The 26,573-nt window shown below is 39.1% G+C and overlaps 1 protein-coding gene across 9 annotated transcripts in view; it reads right to left on the minus strand.

The window, feature by feature from the left end:
- The window catches only part of LOC134532619 (membralin), a 61,470-nt gene that overhangs the window by 27,508 nt on the left and 7,389 nt on the right, over window positions 1-26,573 (minus strand). For all 9 annotated transcript variants that reach the window (XM_063369209.1, XM_063369206.1, XM_063369203.1 and 6 more), the window contains exons 4-10: window positions 24,319-24,452; window positions 22,507-22,562; window positions 21,106-21,156; window positions 19,857-19,974; window positions 18,060-18,303; window positions 17,041-17,131; window positions 14,207-14,264 (exon numbers count right to left, since the gene is read on the minus strand). In XM_063369209.1, coding sequence (XP_063225279.1) covers window positions 14,207-14,264; window positions 17,041-17,131; window positions 18,060-18,303; window positions 19,857-19,974; window positions 21,106-21,156; window positions 22,507-22,562; window positions 24,319-24,452 — 752 coding nt within the window. The remainder of the gene's footprint in view (window positions 1-14,206; window positions 14,265-17,040; window positions 17,132-18,059; window positions 18,304-19,856; window positions 19,975-21,105; window positions 21,157-22,506; window positions 22,563-24,318; window positions 24,453-26,573) is intronic.

Below are 26,573 nucleotides of genomic sequence, written 5' to 3' on the forward strand. Positions count from 1 at the left end.
GCAAAAAAAAAAAAAAAAATGCGTGTGCTTATGTGCGCGCTGTAGAAGTTATACTTAAATACGCTATATATTTACAAAAAATTTATCAAAATTTGTTTTCGTAACCTTTTTGACACAGAGAAATCTATTGCTGTCCAATTGATTGCCTGGATTCACACAGTGTAAAGAGGGTTACATTAAAAAATTATTTTTTTTCTTTCAGTAAATTATTGTAAACTATAATATAATGATGAACTGGCAGTTAATTTATTTCCTGTTCATCTGTCAAGAAGAATCAGTCGTTTGCAGCTTTTAGTAGTTAATTATAAACTTTAAAGTAATAATATTTCTGGTGCATTGGAGTATTTCTTGTAAACAAATTATATTTCTTTGCCTACTACAGTTGCCTTTATGAAATTGTACTTTTATTTGTATTTTCATTTGGAGTTTTGTAAATATTAATTTCAAGGTGGCGGTGTCCTTGATTACTATTTTAAGAAGCCAAGTAAATTTGTTTGTGGTGATGTATTTTGAGCAAGGCTCGTAAATTTCAGAACTGCCTCTTTGATACATCGTATATTGTAAACTCAATTTTTTATATCTTCCTAGGTGGCTAACATATTGTATTATGTAGTTTCAGATGTCAGAGCACGAATATGTGGAAAATACGGCAAGTTTCGTAGATTATAGTTCGAGCTTTGTCATTTTAATTAAATTTGTAACTTATGCTAACAAATTTGTGTTCTTGCCAACAAGTGCACCCTTTGCTCTAATTTCAAGTGCTTGTTATCCTCTCTATCCAAAGGGAAGGAGTTGTGGGGAAAGGAAGGGGGGTGGGGGGTAACACCATTTTCGAGAAAAACTCGTATAAAATTTATAACGAAATATTTCCGACGCCCGTCAGGTATGCAACACTCACAACTCTCAAGTTTGAAACAGCTGCTTAAAATAAGAAACATGGTGTGTTAACAACTGAATATGGCATTTCAAATATGGAAGTAGAGCAGCACTGCCCGCACTTACATCAACAAGGTCGTTACCACAACGCCGAACGTACAATAACGCCGAATACCATAACGCCGAATGCCAAATTGACCGCAACGCCGACAGCTAGAAAACTGCTGTGTACCACAACGCCGAAATACAGTAACGCCGAAAAATGTTGCTGCGGGGAGGAGGGGCCACAGGAGCAAAATGAAAAGCAACTGAATGAATTTGTGTGCTAACCTTACCTAACCTAACCTTTGTGGCAGTCCTGCAATGACATTTTTCGGCGTTATTGTACGTTCGGCGTTGTGGTATTTCAGCGTTGTGCGTCCCCACATCAACACAATCACAACTACTCGGGTACAAGCAGGTGTTCCAGCGACTGTGTCTTGTGGAACGTTGACTTCCAGAAATGGGATGCACTCCTCGCGTTTTACGTGGTAAATTTTGTGAACTGTAGCACGGAGAGTAAAACGTCATATAATCATGGAGTCAGGAACTGTCAGGAGACGGAATGCTGTGACGTGGGTGAAGTCACTTTTTAACCTCGCCTTCGCCATAATGCATACGTCCAAGACATGGTGCTTGACCGCGTCTTATGAGGGGAAGCCTAACATGTACATCAATTTCTGTCCCTGCCCGAACACGCCCGAATATTAATTAACCTTTGGCCAACCTCAGGATTTGTTTTATTTTTGCGCAGGAAAAATGAATTCAAATATTAAAAGTGGTCGGTTAGGTTAGCTACATTAAAACACTTTAAAACACTATGGACGGTTAGTTAGGTTAGTATAGCTACATTAAAATAAACAGAGAAATATAATTATTTTTTTTCCTAACCTAACTAAAACTAATTGTATTTTGGAGGGGTCCGGGTTAGGGAGGGACCTAGGTGCGTCTCAGGCCGAAGCCTATACGCCTAGTCATGCTGGGATTAGCCATGCAAGGAGAGGGTCGCATGCATCATGTGCTAGGAGGGGATTGGCCAGCCATGGCAGCGATTGGCGCCATGACTAACTCCCCTCACTCTTTAATCTAGACTATAACTAGAGATAGGTTGGGCGAAGGTGAATATTCGGGCGTGTTCGGGCAGGGACAGAACTTGATGTACATCTTAGCTTCCCTCTTATGAGGGTCAGTATACACCTTCACTTAACAACTCTTGGTCGTGACAAAGTTACATTGGCAACTGGTAGTGTGAACAGTGTACGCAGGAATTATGGGACATTGGCGGCGTTTTATCCCGAAAGGTAACATTGTGTCGGTTGAGATCAATTCTTGATGTTGCCATATGCCTGAACAGTTACGGTGGATGTTTGCGTACATTTGTGCTTTTGTCATCCCTCACGACCCTTCACCTTATAGGAGAATCACGTCGCTGATTTTACACTTGACTATTCGAAAAATTATTCCGAAAATGTTGCTATCAACAAAGCTTCTTAATGTAACACACAGAATCATACAAAATAAAATCATTGAATCGTTTATATTTAAGATACTCAAAAAGCCATTGATGTGCAGGAAAATGGCTTACCCAACACCAAGATGTAAGCATTGAAGTCACACTTCTCTATTGGCTTAAAAAAATACTTATTTTGATGCAACAAATATAATTCATTTAACACTCAGACTCGTCAGCGGCCAAACTGTGGCCAACTATGCCCCGGCTCCCTTATTGGTCACTTTTTTAAAAAAAATGCTGAAACTATCGACCTCTCAAAAACGTGATTCTATGCCCTCATGCATATTGTCTTTGCGCCACGGGCTCGCTCGGCAGCAATGCCAGGAGGAACAGGTCAGCAAAGGGGACGGACCACAACGCCGAAATACCACAACGCCGAAATGCCAAATTGACCACAACGCCGACAGCTAGAAAACTGCTGTGTACCACAACGCCGAAATACACTAACGCCGAAAAATGTCATTGCAGGACTGCCACAAAGGTTAGGTTAGGTTAGACTAGGTTATGTTAGACTAGGTTATGTTAGACTAGGTTAGGTTAGACTAGGTTATGTTAGACTAGGTTATGTTAGGTTAGGCTAGGATAGGCTAGGTTAGGTTAAGTTAGGTTAGGTTAGGTTTGATTGTGGTATTTCGGCGTTAAGGTACATTTAAGAAACACACACAAATTCATTCAGTTGTTATTTCGGCGTTTTGGTACACAGCAGTTTTCTAGCGGTCGGCGTTGTGGTCAATTTTGACATTCGGCGTTATGGTATTTCGGCGTTATTGTACGTTCGGCGTTGTGGTGTTAAGCAAAAAAATTGCTGTTGTCAGGATATAAACACCACGCAATACTCCACAACAGGAATATGGTCAACAAACAAAGAAAAATGGACTAACAAAACGAAAAAATCCCCACAAAAGATGACAGCACAAAAATACCGAACCCAAAAAAAATTCAGCACAACAGTTCAAACGAGACAAAAACACAGCAAAACGTGGTGAACCCACAGCCGAGATGTATCGGTCGATACGGGACTGCCGTTAGACCCGAAGACAGGGCCAAGTGTGTCGACAACTGTACTTGGCGGGAAGCCTTCTTTTCACAGACGAGAGAACCAAACGGCCGATCGTGCATCTTCGGTTTTTTTTTTGTTCATTGTAAAAGGTTAGGTTAGCTACATTATAAATACTTTAAAACATCGTGGACGGTTGATTTGGTTATGATAGTTACATCAAAGATACTGTGAAATCATGTGAACAGTTTCCTAGCGCTGGATAGCTACATATTAAAAAGTTATTTGCTAAGCAACCATAAAATGATTTTACAGTATTTTTAATGTAGCTATACTTACCTAATGTAACCAACCACCCACAAATGTTTTAAAGTATTTATAATGTAGCTAACCTACCCTAATCCACCGCAAAATTTAATGCCACGCCGGTTTATACAATGAGATAGGACGGGGGGAAAAAAGCGAGCGTGAAATTCGGGGAACTTCGGGTGTGGCTATCTCGTTTGTGAAATAAAGGCCTCCCGTACTTGGCGAGCCGAGGCGAGCAGCCGAGGAGAAAGGTGGTGACGGGACGGGGAGACCTAAGATGCACATAAAGGTCTGCCATTCCCGATTACATCCGAACATTTCACCTTCGGCCATCTTCGGGATTTGTTTTATTTTTGCGCAGGAAAAATGAATTCAAGTATTAAAAGTGGTCGGTCAGTTCAGCTACATTAATACACTTTAAAAACACTATGGACGGTTGGTTAGGTTAGTATAGCTACATTAAAATAAACAGATAAATATATGTAAATAAACCCGAGGTTGGCCGATGGTGAATTGTTCGGGTGTAATCGGGAATGGCAGAACTTCATGGGTAGACTCTTTTCTACTCTGTCCAACACTTCATCCAGACCATCCTGTCACCTGTAAATTCCTACACGTAATGCATGCCAATTTGCATCCCGCATGAATGTGCCCAGGGTTTTCCCTGTGTCTATGCAGGTTTTACCTGGGCCCAACCTATCTCTAGTTATAGTATAGATTTAAGGGTGAGGGGAGTTAGTCATGGCGCCAATCGTTGCCATGGCTGGCCAATCCCCTCCTAGCACATGATGCATGCGACCCTAGCCCTGCATGGCTGATCCCAGCATGAATAGGCGTATAGGCTTCGGCCTGAGACGCACCTAGGTCCCTCCCTAACCCGGACCCCTCCAAAATACACTTAGTTTTAGTTAGGTTAGGAAAAAAAATCGCCCTGCTGCTGTCGTCTCTCGCTCGCAAGTCCGTTCCACACACTCCCGCGCCACAGCTGAGCGCGTCTCTCGGCTACGTCACCATCGAGCTTCTTCGGCCGTCCTCGGGTACACTCGTAACAACCAAACCCACACATCACTAGGCGGGGCTGGGAGTCGTGGCGTACTCCTGTAATCCAGCTTCTTGGAGGCCAGAGTCGGTGGATGATTAGAGGTTAGGAGTGCTGCAGATATTCCCTTAAAGCACATGAAGTCCGCATGGCGTTAAATTTCAAGTCCTACGTTTCTGAATCACTAGGCGGCTGTTGAGCAAACTATTTCATTTTTTTTGTGTCCTCCTAATGCAATTTAATATTTAAAAAAAAAGGAAAAACCTAATAAGCAAAACTATGAATAATTAAATAACAATAACAAAAGCAATAAATAAAATATTAATTACAAAAAAAATTTAAATTATTAAATGCAAAACAAAGAAACGCTTCTTACAAGAAAACAAGCAACAGCCAACTAAATCGCAAAGAAAGTTACCGAACACGGTAACAATGGGAATGGCAGAACTTTATGTGCATCTCGGGCTTCCCTGACGGGACAGGGCTGGTCGAGCACGAGCAACACAGGTGGAGATCCTGGTGGCTAGGCGCCGCGACCCAGTTGTCCGGTCTGTGAGGGAGAAGGGGAGGGGGGAGGAGGACGCAGGAGATCAGCGGCCTCTCTGGCGCTCCGGGAGAGATAGCGCCCTCCCCGGCGACATGAATATTTCATACCCGGAGCCCCCGGAGCACATCAGAGGGGCCGGCCGCCAAGAGCCACTGCCGCCAACCTCGGGGCGAGGCGGCGGCGCCGCGCATGCAGTATTGATGAGGCGAGCCCCACTTCCGGCCGCGCGTGTCGCCACATCCGCGCTCCTTCAGTCACGCTGACCGTACTGCAGCTGCTGCTGCCGGCGCCAATCACGTCCTTCGCCGTCCCGTTCAAACAAGCCCGGCCATGCCGAGTCCAAGGCGAGACCAGCTCGCCCCGATTGCACCCGCCTGTCTGCCCCTCGCACGTCGTGTGTTGTTCCCAGGGGTTCGTAGGAGCGGCTCGCACAGCTTCACGCTACACGCCACGCATCGAGTTCAACCAGGTCACTTGAAATTACAGCACACCGACAAGCCTCTAATCACGGCCGGATTCAGAGGTCTGGAGGCCTCGGGGCAACAGAGGAGCGGAGGCCCCCTGGCCCCAAATTATTTTTCAAATAAAATGAACAATTTTTTTTTTCATGAGAGTTTTCCAATAAATAATTTATTGTGAAATTAAGTAGATTCTCTTAGTATTAAAAAAAAACATACATAAATATAATCGGTGACAAGAAAATATGAAATTAAATTTTAGTGTTAATGAATATTTCTGTTAATATTTAACATGTATGTACAAAGTACTGTAGGTAAAGGTAAAACAGCGAAAAAAGAATATCAAAGGAAAAGATGTTTACTAGTGTTTACTTGTCGGAATTTGTGGAGCTTTCACCCCGGTTGCCCTCCCCTAAATCCGGCCCTGCCTCTAATGCACACCAGCACAACACTACATCACGCCAGTTAGCCGATCTAACTGGTGGGGAGCTTCACTCCCCCGCCGAATTAGGTACACGTAACTTCTCTAGCATTACACAACCTACCAGCGCACACACAGGCCCGTGTGCCAAACCTATCCCCACAAGACACGCACCCCCTGCCGTCGATTCAAATGATTCTTCACCAGTGTGTGGTGCACCTGAATTACTATGCACTTAGCGAGTTGTAGAAACTTCGGTTTCTGGCCTCGCCCACGCTTACTGCCCCGGATGGCAGTATGATGAATCGGTGGGCACCCGCCTGTTCGCTGGTTGAGCCGTTTATGAAAACTTTATACTTTCCGGTTATTCAACTGAATGTAAATATTGTAGTAAATCTGACAAAATCAAACTTGACTTTATACAGTAGTTGCTCGGCTTCTGAGTTGTAGCCGTGTCCTTGGCGGATAATCCACCGACGTTTCGGTCGACATTGCAGTCGCCATCATCAGGGAGCAGTTACCGCAGTAACGTCGGTGAATTATCTGCCAAGGACACGGCTACAAACCACAATTTTAAGAGCTAAAGGTTGTTCTTCATCAAACAACATTTAATAAAATATTTTTATATACATACTGTTATGGCTTATTGATCAAACAAAATTTGAAATTGTCCCGTATGAATTTACTACCTAAAACTATGCTTTGTCTTTGATGAATCTCTATTTATGTTTTACAACTGAAATAGTTTTATCATATTTTACAGTATCTAACCATTTAAAAAAATATATCTGTAAGTTATTTTACATACATGACCAGTTAAATGAACAGTATCAAAGACTGTTTATTACTTCAAGGGAAAATTATAATGACTGAAGCATATTAATCAGCCAGCTAGCTCAGTGCCTGGAGGAGATACCTTAATGCCCTCTGTCTAGTATGCCAGAGTTTTGTGAATTTGAGATACTATATCAAAATTTAAGAGGCCTAATAACGAAAGTGATTGAATTTAATAATTGATTATAAATAATTTGTCTCACTGAAACATGGTTGAACAATTCACATTACTTCAATGACAACTATTACATCTTTAGATCTGATAGAGACCCCCCTACCCATACAATCAATGAGGGAAAGAGGAGAGACTTTAATTGTAATAAACAAACAAAAATTTGAAACTGTCCTGCCAAATAATACTTATTATTATCCCGGAATTGAAGCCATCTGGGTTAATATCAAATTAACTTAAATGAATATCTAATACTTGGGAACATTTATATTCCTTCTAATACATCTTCTGCCAGTTACCTTTCCTATTTTGATAATCTTGAAGAAAGGATTGTTAACTGCCAAGACAATATTGTAATTATGGGTGACTTCAATGTGCCTGGTGTCAACTGTGGTCAAACTTTCCTACCTATAAGAATTTCACTCAGGTATTAAAGCTCAAGCTCTTATTAACTTCATATCTGATTTGGGTTTAACCCAATTTAACTTTTCTCTGGACTCAAATCACCAACTGGACGTTTGCTTTAACAATCTACAACAGTTTTCAATCACAGAAGCTCTATATTCAAAGACTACAGGAATTGTGATTTTTTTAAGCTTATATTAAATTAGTGATCTATAATTTTAATGATGTAAACACTATGGTGGATTATTTCATAGTACCTTTATGTGACTATATTAATTTTTACAACCCAGAAATTACAAAGAAAACTTCAAGTTATTCTCATTGGTATTCCAAACTACTTAAGTCCTTAAAAAGTAAAAAAAAATTATAAATTATACAACTGCAACATGAATCATTATTATTCATTGTTTTCTCATTTTTGCAAAGAGGCCAATCTCATTTTACATGATAAAAAATTCTCGCTTCAAATTTTTAATAATAAAATCAAACACAACCCTAAAAATTTTGGCAATATGTTAAATGAGAGGTTATCAAAAACAAATATCCATTTAGGTTAATGATACAGTTACTAATGAACCCCTTATTATAGCTAACTTGTTTGCTGAATATTTCTCCAGTGTTTATGTACCTCCTAAAAAACCAAATTATTTTACATCCTAACCTGTGGAAAACAGTTAAGGTTATTCCTATACATAAAAAAGGTAGTAAAATTATTGTAATGAATTATAGGTCCATATCTATCTTAAATAAGTTTGCTTACGTCTTTGATAAAATTATCTTCAAACATAATGTAAAAAGTAGACTATCTAACAATCAACATGGATTTAGAAAAGGCAAAACTACTTCCACTAATTTATTATCATTTCTTAATCCAATTTATTCTATGGTTATTTCTCGTGGTCAGGTTGATGCTTGCTTTTTCCATCTAGCAAAAGCATTTGATACTGTAAACCATAACATATTACAGTAGACTCCTGATTATCCGGGGTAATATCTTATCCAATGTGAACAGTACTCTTTCTCTCATTAAAGACATTACACTTAATGCATCTAATGTATTTCAATACCCAATCTATATATATTCTTAATTAGATCTAATCTTGAACATGGCTCTAATCATTTGAAACACAATATATAAAACTGACTATGATAAACTTCAAAAAGAACAAAATAAATTATTCAAAATTATAAGGAAAAATAAAAATTTCAAAATCATTGTTGATCTAGACTTAATTCTTGGCTGTTTGTTTTCAAGAAGAGCTACATTAGATGCACTATTGGTTGGTAATGCCTATGATGATAAACTGGAATCAAAATACCTTTTTTTAATAGTCCTAATCAACCACTGTTATGTTCTTTAAATAAAACTTATGACATTTTATATACGAGGGTCATTCAATAAGTAACGAGACAAATCAATGTAGCTCAAATAATAGTTTATTTAATCAAAATAAAAATTTACCAATTTTTAAACATAATTCCCCCCAACACTTATCCTATTGTTTCCTTAAGTTACATATACCTCTGACATAAAATTATTTTGGCTGCTTTTAGAGCCAAATTTGCAACTGAATCTTGACTTCTTCGTTGGAGCAGAATTTTTTGCAGTGTAGTTTCCTTAAGGGGACCCAACATATAAAAGTGTGAGGGGGTGATATCTGGACTGTAAGGAGGGTGTAGAAGAATCTCTCAGCCCAGATTTTGAATGCATTCTTGCGTTATCTGTGCTGTATGTGGCCATGCATTGTCGTGAAGCAAAATCACACCTTTTTTCCAAAGTCTACAATGTTTAGTGTGAATTGCAGGTTTTAATTTGTTTTCCAGCATATCAGTGTAATATTGACTTTTGATTGTTCGTTGGTCTTCAAGAAAATTGCATAAAATAGTTCCTTGTGAGTCCCAGAAAAGTGTAAGCATCAATTTACCAGCAGATCTCTAAAATCATATATTTAATCCTACATTAGTTATAAACAATTTATTCTACCATACACATGCATATCTAAAAATTACACTATTATATTCAAGTGTAGAAAAGTTGCAAATTGCTGTTAAAAAATTTTGTGACATGAAATAAGATATTGTTACGACCTAATATGGGGAGAACTGGGTTCGTAAGAGATAGACCAATTAAGTTTTTTATACAGTTTTATTAATTACTAATATTTACAATAATAATAAATAATTGAACTTAAAAATGTCCGATCACAAATCACTGGCACTTAAAAATGTTTATTCTCCAGTCACTCAATGTCTGTCAAGTTCTGCAGTTCGCACTCCTCACTGGAGCTAAGCTCGACAGTGGTTCGCCCCTTACCTCGTGCCTGTCCACACAAACACAGTCTCGCGCCACTCATTCACACACTCTCGATCTCATCGCGCCACTCTTACCGATGTCGCACTTCCATTCACTTTCGGAACTTGCCTGGAACTCGCTCGCAACTGTCGGCGGACTCGTCGCAGAACTCTGTCACCAAAATCGTCACGTGAATCATTGCAGGACTAACGCAGCACCCGTCGCCGAACTCTCGCGGCACTCACCAGAACTCTTGTGGCACTTTCCGTCGCGGGACTCCCGCAGCGTCGCTGCTTAAGTACCTGGGGCGCCCTTCTCGAACCGACAAGAGCGGCTGTAATGTGTCACATTGTCCCGGGCCGAAACCGACGTCCGAACAGTCCAGAAGGACGACATAAAGTCATGCTGCTCCAATCTCATTCCGCGGAATTCCCAAGGCCGCTCAGCGATAGATAACAGTGCCAAGGCAGGACTTCTTGAGGGGGGGAAGGAGTAGTGACGACCCTTGTAATCCGGCCAGGCACATGTAGCATGTTACATCAATGGACAGCGTGTGACGTCAGTGTCCTTGCAAGGCCGCCAGCCAGCTCCAAACCTGGCGCTCATCGTGGTCCTGTTTGCATTTGTAACAATGTATATTTTGGTCTCTTTCTGTATTCATGTCAATATGTGACTCCCATCACTAATGGTTAGAGCCCAGATTATATGGTTTTATGCGAAATCGCGAATTTTCACGCGAAATTCATCCCAAACCGCGAAAAATGTGAAATGTTTTCTAACCACAAATAAACACCTCAGTATTGATTTAAATCGTTAACTACCGACTATTGGTTGATTGACAAAAATTCCATATCTGTTTGTAGAAGAAATGGTCGTCATCCAACTGCAGTGTGGTGGTTATTTAATACGTTAATTATTCATCTTAAAAAATTACAATATATCACAAAAATTGACGATTTCACGAACAAAAAAAAGATTGTTATCGGAGTTAGGTTAGGGTTTTTAAAACTCATCTAGCCACTAGAGATCACGCAATATTAACAACTGACGATCGTAAACTAAAATTAACAAGTTAACAAACACAACAACGTGAAAAATCTCAGCGCCTTGTTTGCTGTATCCTTTGAAAAATACACGTGAACAAAAACTGCATTCATTAAATAAATACGTATGAAAATAAAATGAAAGCGAATATTGATATTTAATGATCACTTGATATTTAATGAAATTTCACTGTAACGCAATTTTGTGTGCTTGTTGAATAAGCAGTTTACCGTCAAGCCTTCATTTTCATTTCACACTTCACAGGCGAGAGAGCCAAAATCGTAACATAATCGAAGTTTTCAGATCGCTAATGAAAAAGCACCATATTGCAAGGATTTATTTATTTTACGATCATTAAATATTTTAAATAACGCTTACCTACCCAACCCTTCCGGAAAATAAATAAAAACATTTATTTCACTGACCTGACATAACCTAACCTTTTACTTCGGGTATAAGGCTCTCTCGCCTGTAAAAAGTAGGCTTCCCGCGGTTTATTTTTTCGCTACAACTTCAGTAAATACTAGTTTTTGGTACCTCCGGGCTTTGTTTACAAATGACGTGCATAAATGAAAGCTAAATTTCTTAATCATGCCGAAAAATAAAGCTACTGCGGCATCACGTGCTGACGAGTTTAAGAATGAGGGATTATATGTCAGTGACGGAAAAATACTTTTCTGTAAATATTGTAATTGCCGTTTGGAGCATGAACGTAAGGACACGGTAAACAAGCACATAATTAGCGACAAACATGTAAAAGCTAAACGATCCCCATGCACTTTGAAACGACAGCTTTCTATCCCAGAAGCAGGAGTGGCGCAAATATGCGCAAAAAAACAAAAGGAAGATTTTGTTCTCGAAACTGTTGAAGCCTTTGTAGCTGCAGGTATTCCTCTTGAGAAACTTGACAACAGCAAGTTGACTGCATGGATGCAGAAGCATGTAAGTGGTGCTGGTGATCTTCCAACAGCGGATTGGATGAGGAAAAAGTACATTCCCCTACTTAGAGAGAAAAAAGAAGTGTAAATCAAGCAGCAGCTCTTGGGGCAAGATGTGGTCATACTCGCAGATGAAACCACTGACAAGAGTAATAATTGTGTTTTCAACATCTTGTTTAAAATTCTGAAACCAGGTGCTGAACAAGATGTTATCTTAGGGGCTTCTTGTGTCAGCAAATGCTGTTTGTTGTTCTCGGGCAGTGATTGATGTATGCTCCAAATATGAAGTCAAGGAAGAAAACATAATTGCGTATGTTACAGATAGTGCCAGGTACATGACAAAATCTGCTGGCACACTTGAAGGTGTATTTGGTGACCACATGTACCACATACAATGTTGGGCCCATAAAGTAAACATTGTTGGGCAGATCTGGCAAAACAACTTGGAAGAACTGAACCTCTTCGTTTGTAAGGTAAAGATGGCCTTTCTTAACACCAGAAAGAGGAGGCATGCATACCTTCAATTTCTTCTCCAGAAACATGGAGAAAACAAGGCTCTGGTCAAGTTATTCCCCATGCCAGTTGTTACACGTTGGAACACATGGTTTGAATCTGTATCATACCTCGCACTCCATCTGCACGACATTGTGGAATTCTTTGAGCAGCTTAGCGAAGATAACTCTGGTGTTAAATATATCAAGGGACTCCAGAAGGAAGAGTTACAATGTCTTGAGGCCACTCTTACATTTGTGGCTCAAAACTGTAACACCTTTGTAGAGCTAATTAATTTTCTTGAAGGAACAAAGTATCCTACTGCTCATCAGTTGTTCACAAAATTGAGTAAACTGCAAACTACTCTTGATGTCTTGGCTAAGGGAATATTTCCTGAAAATGTTGAAGACATTTTGGCTGAAATGAAAACTCTGCAGCCCTTAAAGAGCAGTTCAAGAACACAGCTAAACTCAGTCTTATAAAACTGATTGATCTGGTGAACACTGATCCATCTCGTGAACTATTTCTGGGAATCAGCGCTCTAATGAATCCTCAAAATGTAGGAAACATTCGTGTGGAGGAAAAAGAATTCCAGAAACATATTGGGAACCTACCTTTCCTTTGCAAGGTGCAGAAGACCTCTGTAGCAACAGGCTACATAACACTCCAAAACCTGGTTTCCCAAGAGCAGAAGAAACCGCATGTGAACTATATAGACATGGTGGACATACTATGTAAAATGAAAGCGGATTATCCTGAATTTGCAGCTGCTGCTTTAAAGTTAATATGGATACCTGCAACGAATGTGGACTCAGAAAGATCTTTTTCTAAGTATTCTGCAGTTGTAAGTGACAGAAGAAGATCTCTAAAACCAGAGAATGCTGAACTGCTGACAATGGTGGCTTTTTCCTGAGCTTAATTATATTGCATTTATAGAACAAAAGTTTAACTGTAGTTTATATTTTAATTAATTTAGACTCTCTCCTGAACTCAGGAACAGTACTTACCTGCATAAGAATACTGAATATTTTAGTTGTTAATTTTTTATGTACTCTCAACATAGTATTGTTTAATATGCATATTTTAAGTCTCTAACCACGAATTATTGAAGCATTTGATCAAGGCAGCTCTGCTAGGTGTGTACATGTTATTACATGTGTTTTAATTTTTTATGACGATAAAGACGAAATCCACAATTCTTAATGACGAAAAGTCCTTTTTCATAACACCATAAAATCTTGGCTCTACTAATGGTAGTGCATTTTAAGTTGTCTTCGATAAATTTTTTATTCTCTGCAAATGCCTCATTTGTTAAAAGAACTAATTTTTTTAACAAATATCACACCGGTACAAATTTCCTACCAATTATTCATATACACCGTCTAGACCTACGAAATTACAAAACTGAACTGTTTCAAAAGAACAAACAACTAGCTACTCCTAGTAGACCTAAACGTAAGGAAGTTCTCTGATATCATGGCTATAAATCAAGTGTCTATTTTACTGTGCAAAACTGTACTCTCTCTTTAGATGCCTTATCCTCAGGTTCTATATGTATGAACACGAAAAAGATTGAACATGATTCTTACAAATTATCAGAATTTTAATTCAATAAAATCATCCCTATTGTCAGTCTGCTGGCTGCTTGTTTGACAGTTTCCACCAATGCCACACGAACCGAACCCTCCTTTTCTTTGTACCGACACACCATCACCAAACATCAAAATGTTGAATCCACCACGTTCACATATCATCGGAACAATACAATTGCCAGCAAAGAGCTTCAAATAAGTTGATTTAAAAAAAAAAACAATGAAAACAGTACTCACCGATAAAGACGAATATCTGGTGATGAGAGTACCTCAGCAACATCGATATAGACATAGTCTGTAAACAGAGAAGAGTGATACATAACATTTCAACAATTTCCTCCACGCTGTATGAAGTACTACAGAAATAGTGCATTTACACACACTAACAAGTGTAAAAGTGCTGTCTACATAATCTAGGGCTATTAATACTAACCAACTGGATAAAATTGTACCTAAGGAAACATTGAAAAATTTTTAAAAAAAAATTATTTTACCTGTTTAATTTTTTTTACAGTTTTCTTTTTCTTCAGTTAGTCCTTTGTACAGGGAATTATTTTTTGTTTGGTCTAATGATTTCAAAAATGTAACTACATCTTTGTTTTAATGTTTTAATCATACTCTCTCATAACATACTTCTCATTTTCAAGATTATCATATTCATTTATTTTCCTCTACTGGTGACTTTCCTTATAAACTATTAACTTTTCTTGTAGAACAACTAAGCAAATACATATATACAAGTTCTAGACTGAATATTTTCAATGACAACTTTAAAGTATATAAAAAAAATATATATTTCTTTCAAAGATTTTTTAATCTTAGGATTCTTTCTAGAAATTTCACGGAAAAAATTATTTAAAAGTATCCCTACTAAAATTATATATGTGAAAGTGTGTTAGTTGGTTTGTCCTCCTTTCACGCAGCAACGGAGCAACGGATCGACATGATTTTTTTGCGAAGAGATAGTTATGGGCCGGATAGTGACAAGTTACTGTTTATCCCGGAAAAATGTGAGATGGATTTGAAGCGTAATTCTGTAATTACCTCTTCATGCCAAATTGGCTACCAAGAGTGTCTTTCCATATCTGCCACATGATCATATTCGAAAGTCTGGCAGCTTCTTATCCTTCTCCTTAGTGAAAACCGTCCACTTAGTGGCTGGCAGCTAGCGAACTAACTGCGCTAATAACAGGTAGATGGTGTTGCCTTGAATTTGAAATGTGCTATCGTTTGGTACACCCATCACGTCTTGCCTAGGGGTTACCTGTCTTCCCACAAACTGAAGCTGAAGGTTGGCATCCTGGTTTTGCTGATGCACCGAGATTGTGCAACAGTACCAGGCTCTGCATCGCTCAGCTGGAGAGAACCATATTTCTCACCAGAGTAGCCGAGTGTGTGTTTAGATTCCCCGCATTCCATTAATTCCCAATAATTTGCCATAACAATTTAAGGGGCTCCGATTCCTGCTAAAGTTAGCATTTACAATGAAAGTTAAGTCCCAAAACCAAACATTGAAAGTGGAAGAATTTCATTTAGCCAGTCCATGCTTCTCGCATGGTCAGTTATATGTTGGTTGTTCAAGATTATTGATCGCCCAAAACTTATACATACTGGCATCAAATAATAAATCATATAATGATGTCTATAGAAATATATTGCAATAAATTAAGAGTTAGAAACAATATAAATTCTGCGACTCTTGCCATGTCAATGAAGCGCAAAAATGCAAATCACTCTCATTTACCTTTATTATATTTTTCATTTTCCCTCTTTATTCATTCCCCTCTATGTCCAATTCTGAAGTCCACTTAGATTACATTGTATACTGTTATCGTCTAAAAAGTTTTTAATTGAATGACCTAAGGTGTTATAATTATGACCAAATTAAAAACATTTTAAAAAAAAGTGCAGTTTGTTGTAGCAATATTACAAAGGTGACCGTTATACAAAATGTTTCTATTGTTCATAGAAATTAAAAACACCAATAGATTAGTATACTTTAACTTAAATTCAAATTATGATTTATTTACATTAATTCTATCAATAATATGCATTTTTAAGAAATTTTAAGTTCTATTCAAATAAAAATTAAATCCTTCGGCCTGCATAAAATATAATGAATTTGTTGTATTTTTACAAGCCTGTGCTATGGGCAGGAACAGTTACTACAGAATTCCCTTATTTAATAATTTCTTTCTTTTATTGTGTTTTATCATCCAAAAACTATGCCTAAGAGTGTGTTTTAATTATTTCAATACATATCTATCTCTCTTTAAGTTAACTGTTTTTGGCATCAATTTTTCTTGCACTCCTGAGAAGTGTATAAAATTTTACTTAATTTTTGTATTCAAGTTGAAAAATATTTAAAAATATTTAAAAAAAACAATATTCACAATTAACTATGACCTATACAAAATATATATATATATATATAAAAAAGGCCTATAGATGACCATTTTAAAAAAAATCATTCTTAAACGGTTTTGTTATAAATTAAAATTATGCACCTGACAATTTATCGTGCCTGTTTCTATAGTAAAAATGTTTGAAACTAATGGCATACTTTCCTTTCAATGGTCAACATATCAGCAATACCCTGAAATTGTGCGAGCAAAGCTGCAGGTTATTGGCTAGTATATTAAAACTTGGAAACCATTCATTTTACACCAAAATGATTTCAAAATGTTTCACAAATACTAGGGTGTGAATACATGAAATTGAATACTCAAAAGAACGTACAAAAATTGTAAAATCTCTATTATAGCTATCTGATTCGAAGTATCCACAGGGTGGTCATGTCCGAACAAGAAAATTTGTTTCTTTACAGAAAACTGCATGCCAGTACTTACTCATTTAAATTTTTTTCATTTTCAATGAAAATCAAACAAAGCATTTGAGCAAAAGATCCATTACTATTTATATTTTTGTTCAGATGCTAGATTCGGGTATTTTTTAAGTTGCTGTGCCATCCTACTAATGAAGAAGTAAGCAACATCCAGAGTGAGGCAAGCAGAACCAGCCGCTGACAGAACCCATCAGGCCAAGTTAAGCAAGTTGAGGAATGCACTTACGAATATGAGCATGATGAAGAAGGCAGCCAGGTACGAGGTGCGAGCCATCCACATGTTGACGAACCTGTAGTGCTCGCCTGTCACCACGTTCCTGTGCACCAAACACACACCTGCTAGCTGTCTCTCATGTCGAATCAAGCTGTCACACTCACATCAAGTCGAGCTGTCACGCTCGCTTCAAGTCCAGCTGTCACACTCGCATCAAGTCGAGCTGTCACGCTCGCATCAAGTCCAGCTGTCACACTCGCATCAAGTCGAGCCGTAATGCTCGCATCAAGTCGAGCTGTCACACTCGCATCAAGACAAACTGTGATGCTTGCATCGAGTCGAGCTGTCACACTCGCATCGAGTGGAGCTGTCACACTCGCATCGAGTGGAGCTGTCACACTCGCATCAAGTCGAGCTGTCACACTCGCATTGAGTCGAGCTGTCACACTCGCATCAAGTCGAGCCGTAATGCTCGCATCGAGTCGAGCCATAATGCTGGCATCAAGTCGAGCCGTAATGCTAGCATCGAGTCGAGCTGTCACACTCACATTGAGTCGAGCTGTGATGCTTACATCTGAGTCCGGCTATGATGCTCGCATCTAGTCGAACTGTTACGCTTGCATCGAGCCAGGCTGTTGCGCTTGTTCAGTCCCTCTTAGCCACAACAAGTAAGCTTACACTCGAACAGCATCGTGGTTTGTGATCATCCAAAATAAAGACTCAAAAAATATAATTGCATATTGCACAGTTATGGATACATAACCTTAATTAGGAAATGATGCCAAGACGTTTGAATGAGTCCAATTGACCCGGCTATGAGACGATACAACCCATTAAGGTACAAAAAAAAAACTTTATATACGAACAATGTAGCAAAGAGATAATTCTCATCATCTTAATGCCCTGTGCAAAACCATGGGACAAACCCACTTCCTGATGTGGGCTACTAAACAGCAAGAGAGACATAACACATAATGCACATAATCCATGAAGAAAATAGATACACCTACAAGTTAAGAGCACTGACGCACCTGAGGTAGCCCTTGTTGTCCTCCTGCTCTGCCAGCATCTTGATGCTTGCCATGAGCAGGTCGTCGTAACCCAGGAACTCCTCCAGAACAAAGCGGCTGAACGAGTCCCCAAAGCACTCGTCCCGGCTCGGGTCCAGAGTCACAATCTTCACCGGGATGCTGAGGCGCTGGCGAGTGCCGGGCGACAGCCGCAGGAAGCCGTACTCCAGCGAATACTCCACTATGTACTCCCCGTCCGGCCACACTGCGGGCAAGTCAGGAGCCGTACTCCAGCGAATACTCAACTAGAACTCCCCATCCGGCCAAACTACGGGCAAGTCAGGAGCCGTACTCTTGCGAGAGAATGGGAGACAAGAGATACAAAAAGAGAGAAACAGAGACTGAAAGAAAGATAGGGAGATAGCAGGAATTGTAAAGAGAGAAGAGTGAGAAAGAGATAGCAGGAAAGAATGAGAAAAAGGTAAAAAAAAAATTCCGAAATCAACTGACGAAAACAAATCTTTAGAATAGTGATAACTGGAGAATAAATAAACCCATGATGTCCTCTAGAGTTCAATTTCTCACGCATCAACAATGTAAAAACTAATGCCAGGAAATGAAGAAAGCATCATAGCATCAACAATGTAAAAGCTGTTGCCAGGAGACAAATAAAGCATTAAAAATGTAAAAACAGTTGCCAGGAGACAATGAAAGCATCAACAATGCAATAACCATTCCAGGAGGCAAAGAAAGTATCAAAATGCAATAGCTGTTGCCAGGAGATGAAGAAAGCAACAATTATGCAATAATCAGTGCTAGAAGTTGAAGAAAGCACTAACATTGTAATAATCATTCCTAGAAGATGAAAAAAGCATCACCAATGTAAATAGCCATTCCCAATGAAATAGTTTCCAGGAGTCGTGGAAAGCATAATAATTGTACATATTAGCCACTGCCACTAGACGAATAATGCATCAACAATATAATAGCTGTTGCAGGGAGATGAAAAAAGCATTATCAACAATGCCTTTGCCACAGAGACTACAAAAAAAATGTAGTTGAAACAGTCATAGTCTCCGTGCTACAGGAACTTATGGCAAGCTCTTACTTTTATTAAAAAAGATACATATATATATTATATAAAAATTACTTATGTGATAGTACCTTTAAGGCTGAATTTAATCTGCTGAGTTAACGGCCAGTGAAATTATTCTGTAATGGAATTATTCCATTTCGAAACTTATGTTACTCAGGAATATCATAAAGAAATTCAAGACAGCATCCAAACTTGGCAAACTTTCACTGGAATGATTGTACAACTTCTCGAGAATCGACTCCTGGTATCAGAGACACTTCCTGGTCCGCAACATGACATGGCAACCGCAACATGGGCACCCAAAATAAACATAACAAAGTTACTTTTCTGCAAATTTCCTTTATTTTTACTAGATTCACAAAAATGGGCCTTTGAGAGGGACGCTATCCCCGAGATCATAGGTTAAACATGTCACTGTAATAAAATGATACTTGGCAACTTAAAATTGTTTATATTTCTAATTTTCCAATTGAAATATGAATAAACATTTTGAAGACAAAAATTTGGAATGGCGACTTCACTTGTCCCTTCACAGTTACATACCACCGTGCTTTGTAAGACTACTGAAGTAGTCAAAACGATTCTTTTGCTAATTCCTTACATATTTCAGAACTACATGGCTGTCTCGGATGTCAATGACATTCCTGCACCCAGTGACAGAGATCAGTTGTGCTGCTGTCATTAAACAAAGCACGCACATCAGCAGAGCTCAGCTTCCTCACCGGCACGAACCAGCTTTTCCATCTCCGAGACGGAATCCTTGAGAGGCGAGATCATGTCACTTCCGGCGTCACCCAGCGAGACGTCCTCCTTCAGGGTGTCGTTAACGTTGATCGAGTTCTGGAACAGCCACAGCAACCCTGCCTGCCTTCACCTGCCACACCCACAACCATTCAAGACAGTCCATGCACAAAACAAAATACCCATTGTTTAAACATTAACAAGAACTTTGATGCTATGCTACAACATTTCCATAGTTTTAAACTGCCCTCAAACCTTTAACAAGGTTCGTGCCCTCTCGTGAAATTAAAAATTAAGGAGATTTCTAGAATCCCTTTGCCACCATCAAGAGTTATAAAACCAGTAATATCATAAAAAAAAATGTTTACTAGATAGTTATTAAGTAGCTTTTAAGGAAAATTATTGAAATTTAAGGAATTAAATTATTCAATTAAACACAAATTACGGACTTTCTAGAGGAACATTACCCAGAGTAAAATTATTTGATCATCACAAAATTCACCTTTCTGCTCGCAACCCCCACTCTACTAACTACTCCAAAAACACTACCCGCGGTAGTGGTGATAGCCTGGGAACACAAAATGACAAACTCTTAGAAACCCGCTACTTAATGCCCAATCAACTAGCAGCAAAGCAATAACCAAGTAAACCACACACCAATGCATGTATGCAAATACATGAAATTAATTAATTAATTAATTGCATCATTATTGCACTGATTGATAAAGGAATAAGTACCTTTAGCAACAAATAATCTTGACTATTTACTATTAATTACTATGAAAGGAAACCTCCTATTCATGTCCAAAGTCAATAGTCACAAGCAGGGGCGCAACAACTAAATTTTCAAGGGGGGGGGGGGGCAATATACCTTTTTATAAAGAATCATCGATTCCCCTATTGAAGCGGGGGGTGGGGGGGTCCTCCCCCGAGAAAATTTGTATTTCAAGGTGGAAAATGGTGCTATTTAAGCAGTTTTATTATCTAAAAATTGATTACACAGCACTTTCTTTGCCCCCGTTTGCCCCCACTTCAAGGTTTCAGAGGGGGGGCAAAATACCCTTGCCCCCCCCCCCCTGTTGTTGCACCCCTGGTCACAAGTCAAAAGGTTAGGTAAAGGTCGTATCTGTAAGAGCATGCAATTCCAGGTTGAGTAGCAGTCAAGTGTTTCCTAGGTACAAAACATGGCGCTCCACCAAACAAGCGAGAGAAGAAAACGAGGAACGTTACCTCCTGCTCCGCGTCCTGCTCCTCGATCAGCACGCCCGCCCTCGCACTCGGCTGCAACACACGAGCTCGGTCGTCAAGGCCGTCCGCACGGCGGCACTAACACCAGCTGCACTGCAGTGCGCTTCACCATTTGTCACCACTTGCTCCATAACTACAGCTAATTACATGCAAACAAATCTTGGCTGTGACCTACTAGCCATTAGCCCATTCCATTACTCAAAAAAAAAATATTTTAATTCTAGAAGATGGTTACAAGAGATTTAGGTTTTGAAACCTCGAGTGTATGAGTTATGCAAGAATTGCTACTGGACGTGTGTATTCGTAAATTGATGGTATACTATATCTGCCAGCTAGCTCCACAGAGCAAAATGATTGATTTAATAAAAATAAAATACATTGACAACACAACACTAACATTAATTAGACATCAAAAATTTTCAGCACTATTCACAAAAAATAAATTTTTTTAGAAATTTTAAATAGAATTAACACATAGTACAGTGGAAGGTTTTTAATCTGATGTTCTATGGTTTGGCACCATTTAGACACACGCGCTCACTGTCGGTTTATTTCAGTGCGGTGTTTCCTGCTCTATAGCTCGTAATGTTGAAGCCAACCCTCTGTGAGTCTGGTTACTGTGGCAGGAAACCAAATTTCAAACACACTCTTTGTTCTTTTAAATCTGCCATAACAACTTCGCAGGCGGAACACGAGAACAGTAAAAGAAAAACAATACTACGATCAAATGTTAACATACAAACTGACACCATCTGGGGCGCTGTTTAGTGAAGGTATCTATTAACCTCATCTAGCGGGAGAACTCTCTACTATGTCTACGAATGGCAGCACACTCTCGGTTCGGTTTTTTTTTTTTGGGTCCCCCCTCGTATTTAGTCACCCAGTGAGCAGAACTGTTGAACAGAACTAGTACGGACCAACAAGGCAAACATGCCAGTGACCTCAGAACTGACGTCGCTGTCAGGTAATGTGCCGCCGCAAAATGGAGTGATAAGCTTGGAGGCCGATGGGACCCCAGCCACCAACACAGAGAGTTTGCCATGACATGAGCAGGATGGAGGTGAGCCTGCGGTGGCCCACCGCTACCTTCTGCAGTGCGGATGTGACGGGGCAACACAACCTCCAGTCCCAAACCAGGAAAACTTTCCAGGAATTAAAAACCCACAACCCAACTGGGAATCAAACTCGAGCCCAGCAGGCTGGACCACACAAAATACCAGCACAAATTTTGCCTTGTTTTGGCTCGGTAAAATGGCTCGAGAATGACGTCAGAATAAAAGATAAACACAAAAATTGAACAAGTGACATTTATCAGTAGAAAAAGTCTAATAAATTTTTTTTAAACCGGAGTGCAGGATGAAGGGTGAAGGGACCTGCTCCTACCTGCTCGGACTCTGCCCCCGCGCCGTCCCACGCTGTCGTCAGGGGCACGCTCGAACCTGGGGACACATGCAGAGGTCACACAAGGCCCCGTGCAGCTGTGACTGAACAGCGTCAGCAAGTCCGAGTGTTCTCCACTGGCTTGTCTGTCCACACTGACCGACGGAGTCACCAGTTCACGGCATTCCCAAAGTTTTCTTCCAAAATTTTACAAACTTACTATAAAAAAATTACTCTGCATAAATGTTGCTGAAATTCTAACGAAAGCACATCATATAATTTTGGCAACAGCTACAGTTTTGATTATCAGGGTTAGTTAACACAAATTAAAATACTCTTGACCAGAAAAGACAGCCTGAACCGACACACACACTACAGTAGTTGTAATGTTTCTCATCACGCATCAGTACCGAAACCAGTCTGCACTTTCCCACAGATCATCCCTCACTTCTCCAGAGATCACTTCACTGAGGCTCTGCTGCTCATGACCAGGTAGTCGAGTCCTAAGCACTGCTTCATATTCAAGCACACTACAGTCAACTGCCTCAAGCATCTCCACCTTATAATTTTTTACTTAAGTTAACTAACAAATTCTGATGACATCAAAATATAAATGTCTTCCTTATAAATATTGTACATTCAGTAGTGTACAGTACAAAAACATTTTTGTGCAAGTATTTTCCTGTCATCGTCTTGTCAACTAATTATTTTTTATTGAAGAAGATATGGTATTTGACTTAAGTTTTTTAATCATTTATTTAGGCTTATTCACTCAACAGCAAGGTAATACGAGACGGTTACTAATCACATTTAGTGTAATATGGAAAAGAAATTGCAATGGTCTTCAGTAAGGAACTGACCTGGCAGTAAGTAGTCAGTGACTGCCGGTGCAAACGTGAGTCCCTTGCTCCAGACTGAACTACTGAAAATTTTAGTATAATTCTTTTAAGGTCCCCGCTTACCCGAGCACACATAAGGTGGACAGAGCTTCAGAAGACACCACGCGATTTGAAAAACTGCTAATGATATCAGAGTGGTGTCTGTTTACGAAAAGCATTCATTGATTCGCTGGAGGCAGATGTTTCCGTATTTAGTTTCCCAACCGTATTTTAGAAGAGTGAAAAATAGCTAAAACACTTTTATCTTTAGAATAATACTTAAGCATAAAACAACCGCTACGTATTCTTGAAAAAAACTCAAGGCACTTGCATTATACTTTTATCTTCATTTCTGCACCATATAAAGTTATGGTCACCGCTCAGATCTCAGAGTTTCTCTGTACGCAACGAGAAGACTGCACTGCACATCAGTACACAGACTCATGCTGGCCCTCCCCCGGAAAAATTTGGAATTTTAGATGCAAAATTGTGCTATTTAATGAGTTTCCGAACCAAAATATTTAATATACCATTCCAAGAATTTGATGACGTAGTATGTATTAAATACTACTCTGACAGTAGATGTGTACAATTTAAATAAAATACCATCTACGAATTTGCAATTATTTTACAGTATATTGACAATCATAAATTTGATTTTCTAATCAATGTGATCACCAATGCAAAGTTTGTAACTACTGGTTGAGAAAAATACTACTAGGGCCAAAAATTTATTCTGGGAAAAGGAGGGGGGCGAAATGCTACTCTCGCACCCCCCCCCCCCCCCCATGCATAACAGCACGGGGGAGACTTGCCCCTGCTGCCCCCCCTGTTCCAACGTCCCTGCACCAGTCTCACTAACACAGATACACCCCTGACTAGACGGTGTATCCCACACAACCCAGATGCCAAAATCCGAGGCTGGACGGGTACTCACCGGCCGAGGCGTTGGCGGCCGCTAGCCGGGTGGCCTCGGCGCTGGCCGTCGCAGCATCACTGCCGTTGCCAGCGCCCACGCCCACGCCAGTCTCCTCCAGCTCCTGCACGGCCGACGGCTCGATGTGCACGAAACTGCACACACGGCGCGCACACACACAGCCTGAGAACCATCGCGACAGCAGACAGCGTGCACGTTTCACAGTGGTGTTTGGTCCAGTCCATTGTATCTGCTAGATCTCGTCAGTCTGCACCAGTGTCTGCACATTGACACGGCACAAGATGCAGTGACACGATGAATAAACTAACAGGGTTCCCAGTTCCTCACTTTATCTCATTTTCCTGAGTAGTCCCTTGTTTACCTGTCCCAAGGTCAATATTATATGAAACTGACTTTGACTTTAAAAGTAATATATTGACATTCAACTACTACGACCATCAAGTCGTTTTTACCACAACTATAACTCAGTACTTTGTGAGAGCTAACCTCTGGGAATAATAATTCATTAGTTTAAAATAACTCAAAATATTTATGATTAAATAAATTATTCTTTAAATTCACTCTCAGTTACAAGTAAATTCAATATCAACACTACGAATCATCTGTACATAATTCTAAGTTTACAAACGAGAATCGGTGAAACAATTCTCAATTTATATGGTTATCGCAAAATATAACCAATAAAATGAACTGATGCAAGATTGTAACTACATGAGATGAACTATTTCCAGAAATGTAAAAAAAAATCTAAATAATACTGTCTTACTGTTATCTTTTTTTTACAAACACAATTCATATTCGATACTGGTCCCACTCCTGTAAGTGCTTTAAGATGGCATCTTGAGACAACGGGTGTTCCTTGGCTGGATCCCGCACTCCTGATTATCGTGGTATAGACCTGGTACATCAATCAGCACTGCAGAACAGGATCTGTAATATGGTCAACAATAGGTATCCCTCCTTCCTTCTGCAACATGGCTTCATCTTGTACAGAAGTTAGCCATTGACACGGAGTTGGATCAGCTGAATCTCCACAAATTCTCTTCTTGAAGCATCGACACATCATACACTTGGTTTTAAATTAATATGTCTCCAAATTCAAATATCTTCTTCAAAGTTTTCGGCATTATTCTATCCAGCAGAAACTTCACACATTCTATGTTTCATGACGAATTAGCTTTCTGGTATGATTTCGAATTTAGTTATCAATATTAAGGCACTCTCCTTGCTGCAATCGTCAATCCAATGCTTAATTATGTATTAGCTAGTCGAGTTATTTGTAAAATAAATCAATATTTAATGTTGATTCGTAGTTAAATATAATATTCGTAGATAGCTAATTTCTCATTAGCAAGAAGGTTCAATATTGACTGATCATTCTAATCGAAGGTTTTCTGTTGACAGCTATTAATTTATAAAACCTCTGACCTCTCATAAAAACATAAGCCAATCGTCTTAAATTGAATTTTGTATAATTTATAAATTACTATTTTTGTTACTATTTTGAATCAGTTTTACAGACTATTTGTTTAATCAAATAAAAACAAGTATTTATATAAATAAAAAACCAATGAGATAGTAACTAAAATATTTAAAACTTCTACCATGCTCCCAAAACAAATCAATATATATATGTGTATGCCTTAAATGACTAAGTCACACTGAACTTACAAGGTTTTACTCTCTGTAATAGTGAAAATCAGAAATGGATTACAAACAGCAAATATATTTATGATTTTTAATTATTCGATTTTAAGACATTCAGATATTACATAGTATAAAAAAATTACTTGTTGTTTTTTGTATTTAAAAACTGACAATTTCTCTGTGTGTTCCAGATTTTTTAAGGCACCTTTCCAATTCCACTGAGTTTACCCTGTTTTCAAATTTCCCTGTCTGCACAAAATAAATCCAATTATCTACTAATTTGTCCAACTGTCTCCTCATGCCAATAGTAAAAAAAAAAAAAATCCAGTCTTAAGAATGCCTAGTATGGAGTATAATTAAAATATAACAATTCACAGGCCATTAGGGTCAAGATTCTCTGCAATCTCCAGCTGCTGACAGTTGTTCGCTAGCTCATATTTCAGTGGCTGCATGTGAATCCTGATTCTCTAATGCTAGGATTTCTTCAGTGGGAGCATTACTTGCCTTCAAACTTGGGTGTTGGTAACTCCTGAACAAGAATTAACTAGGTACATACAGCAACTTAAATAACTGTTGCCTACTTCATTAAGTAAAACTTGTAACACATA

Source organism: Bacillus rossius, chromosome 6 (genome assembly GCF_032445375.1).
Source record: "Bacillus rossius redtenbacheri isolate Brsri chromosome 6, Brsri_v3, whole genome shotgun sequence".
NCBI lineage: Eukaryota > Metazoa > Arthropoda > Insecta > Phasmatodea > Bacillidae > Bacillus > Bacillus rossius.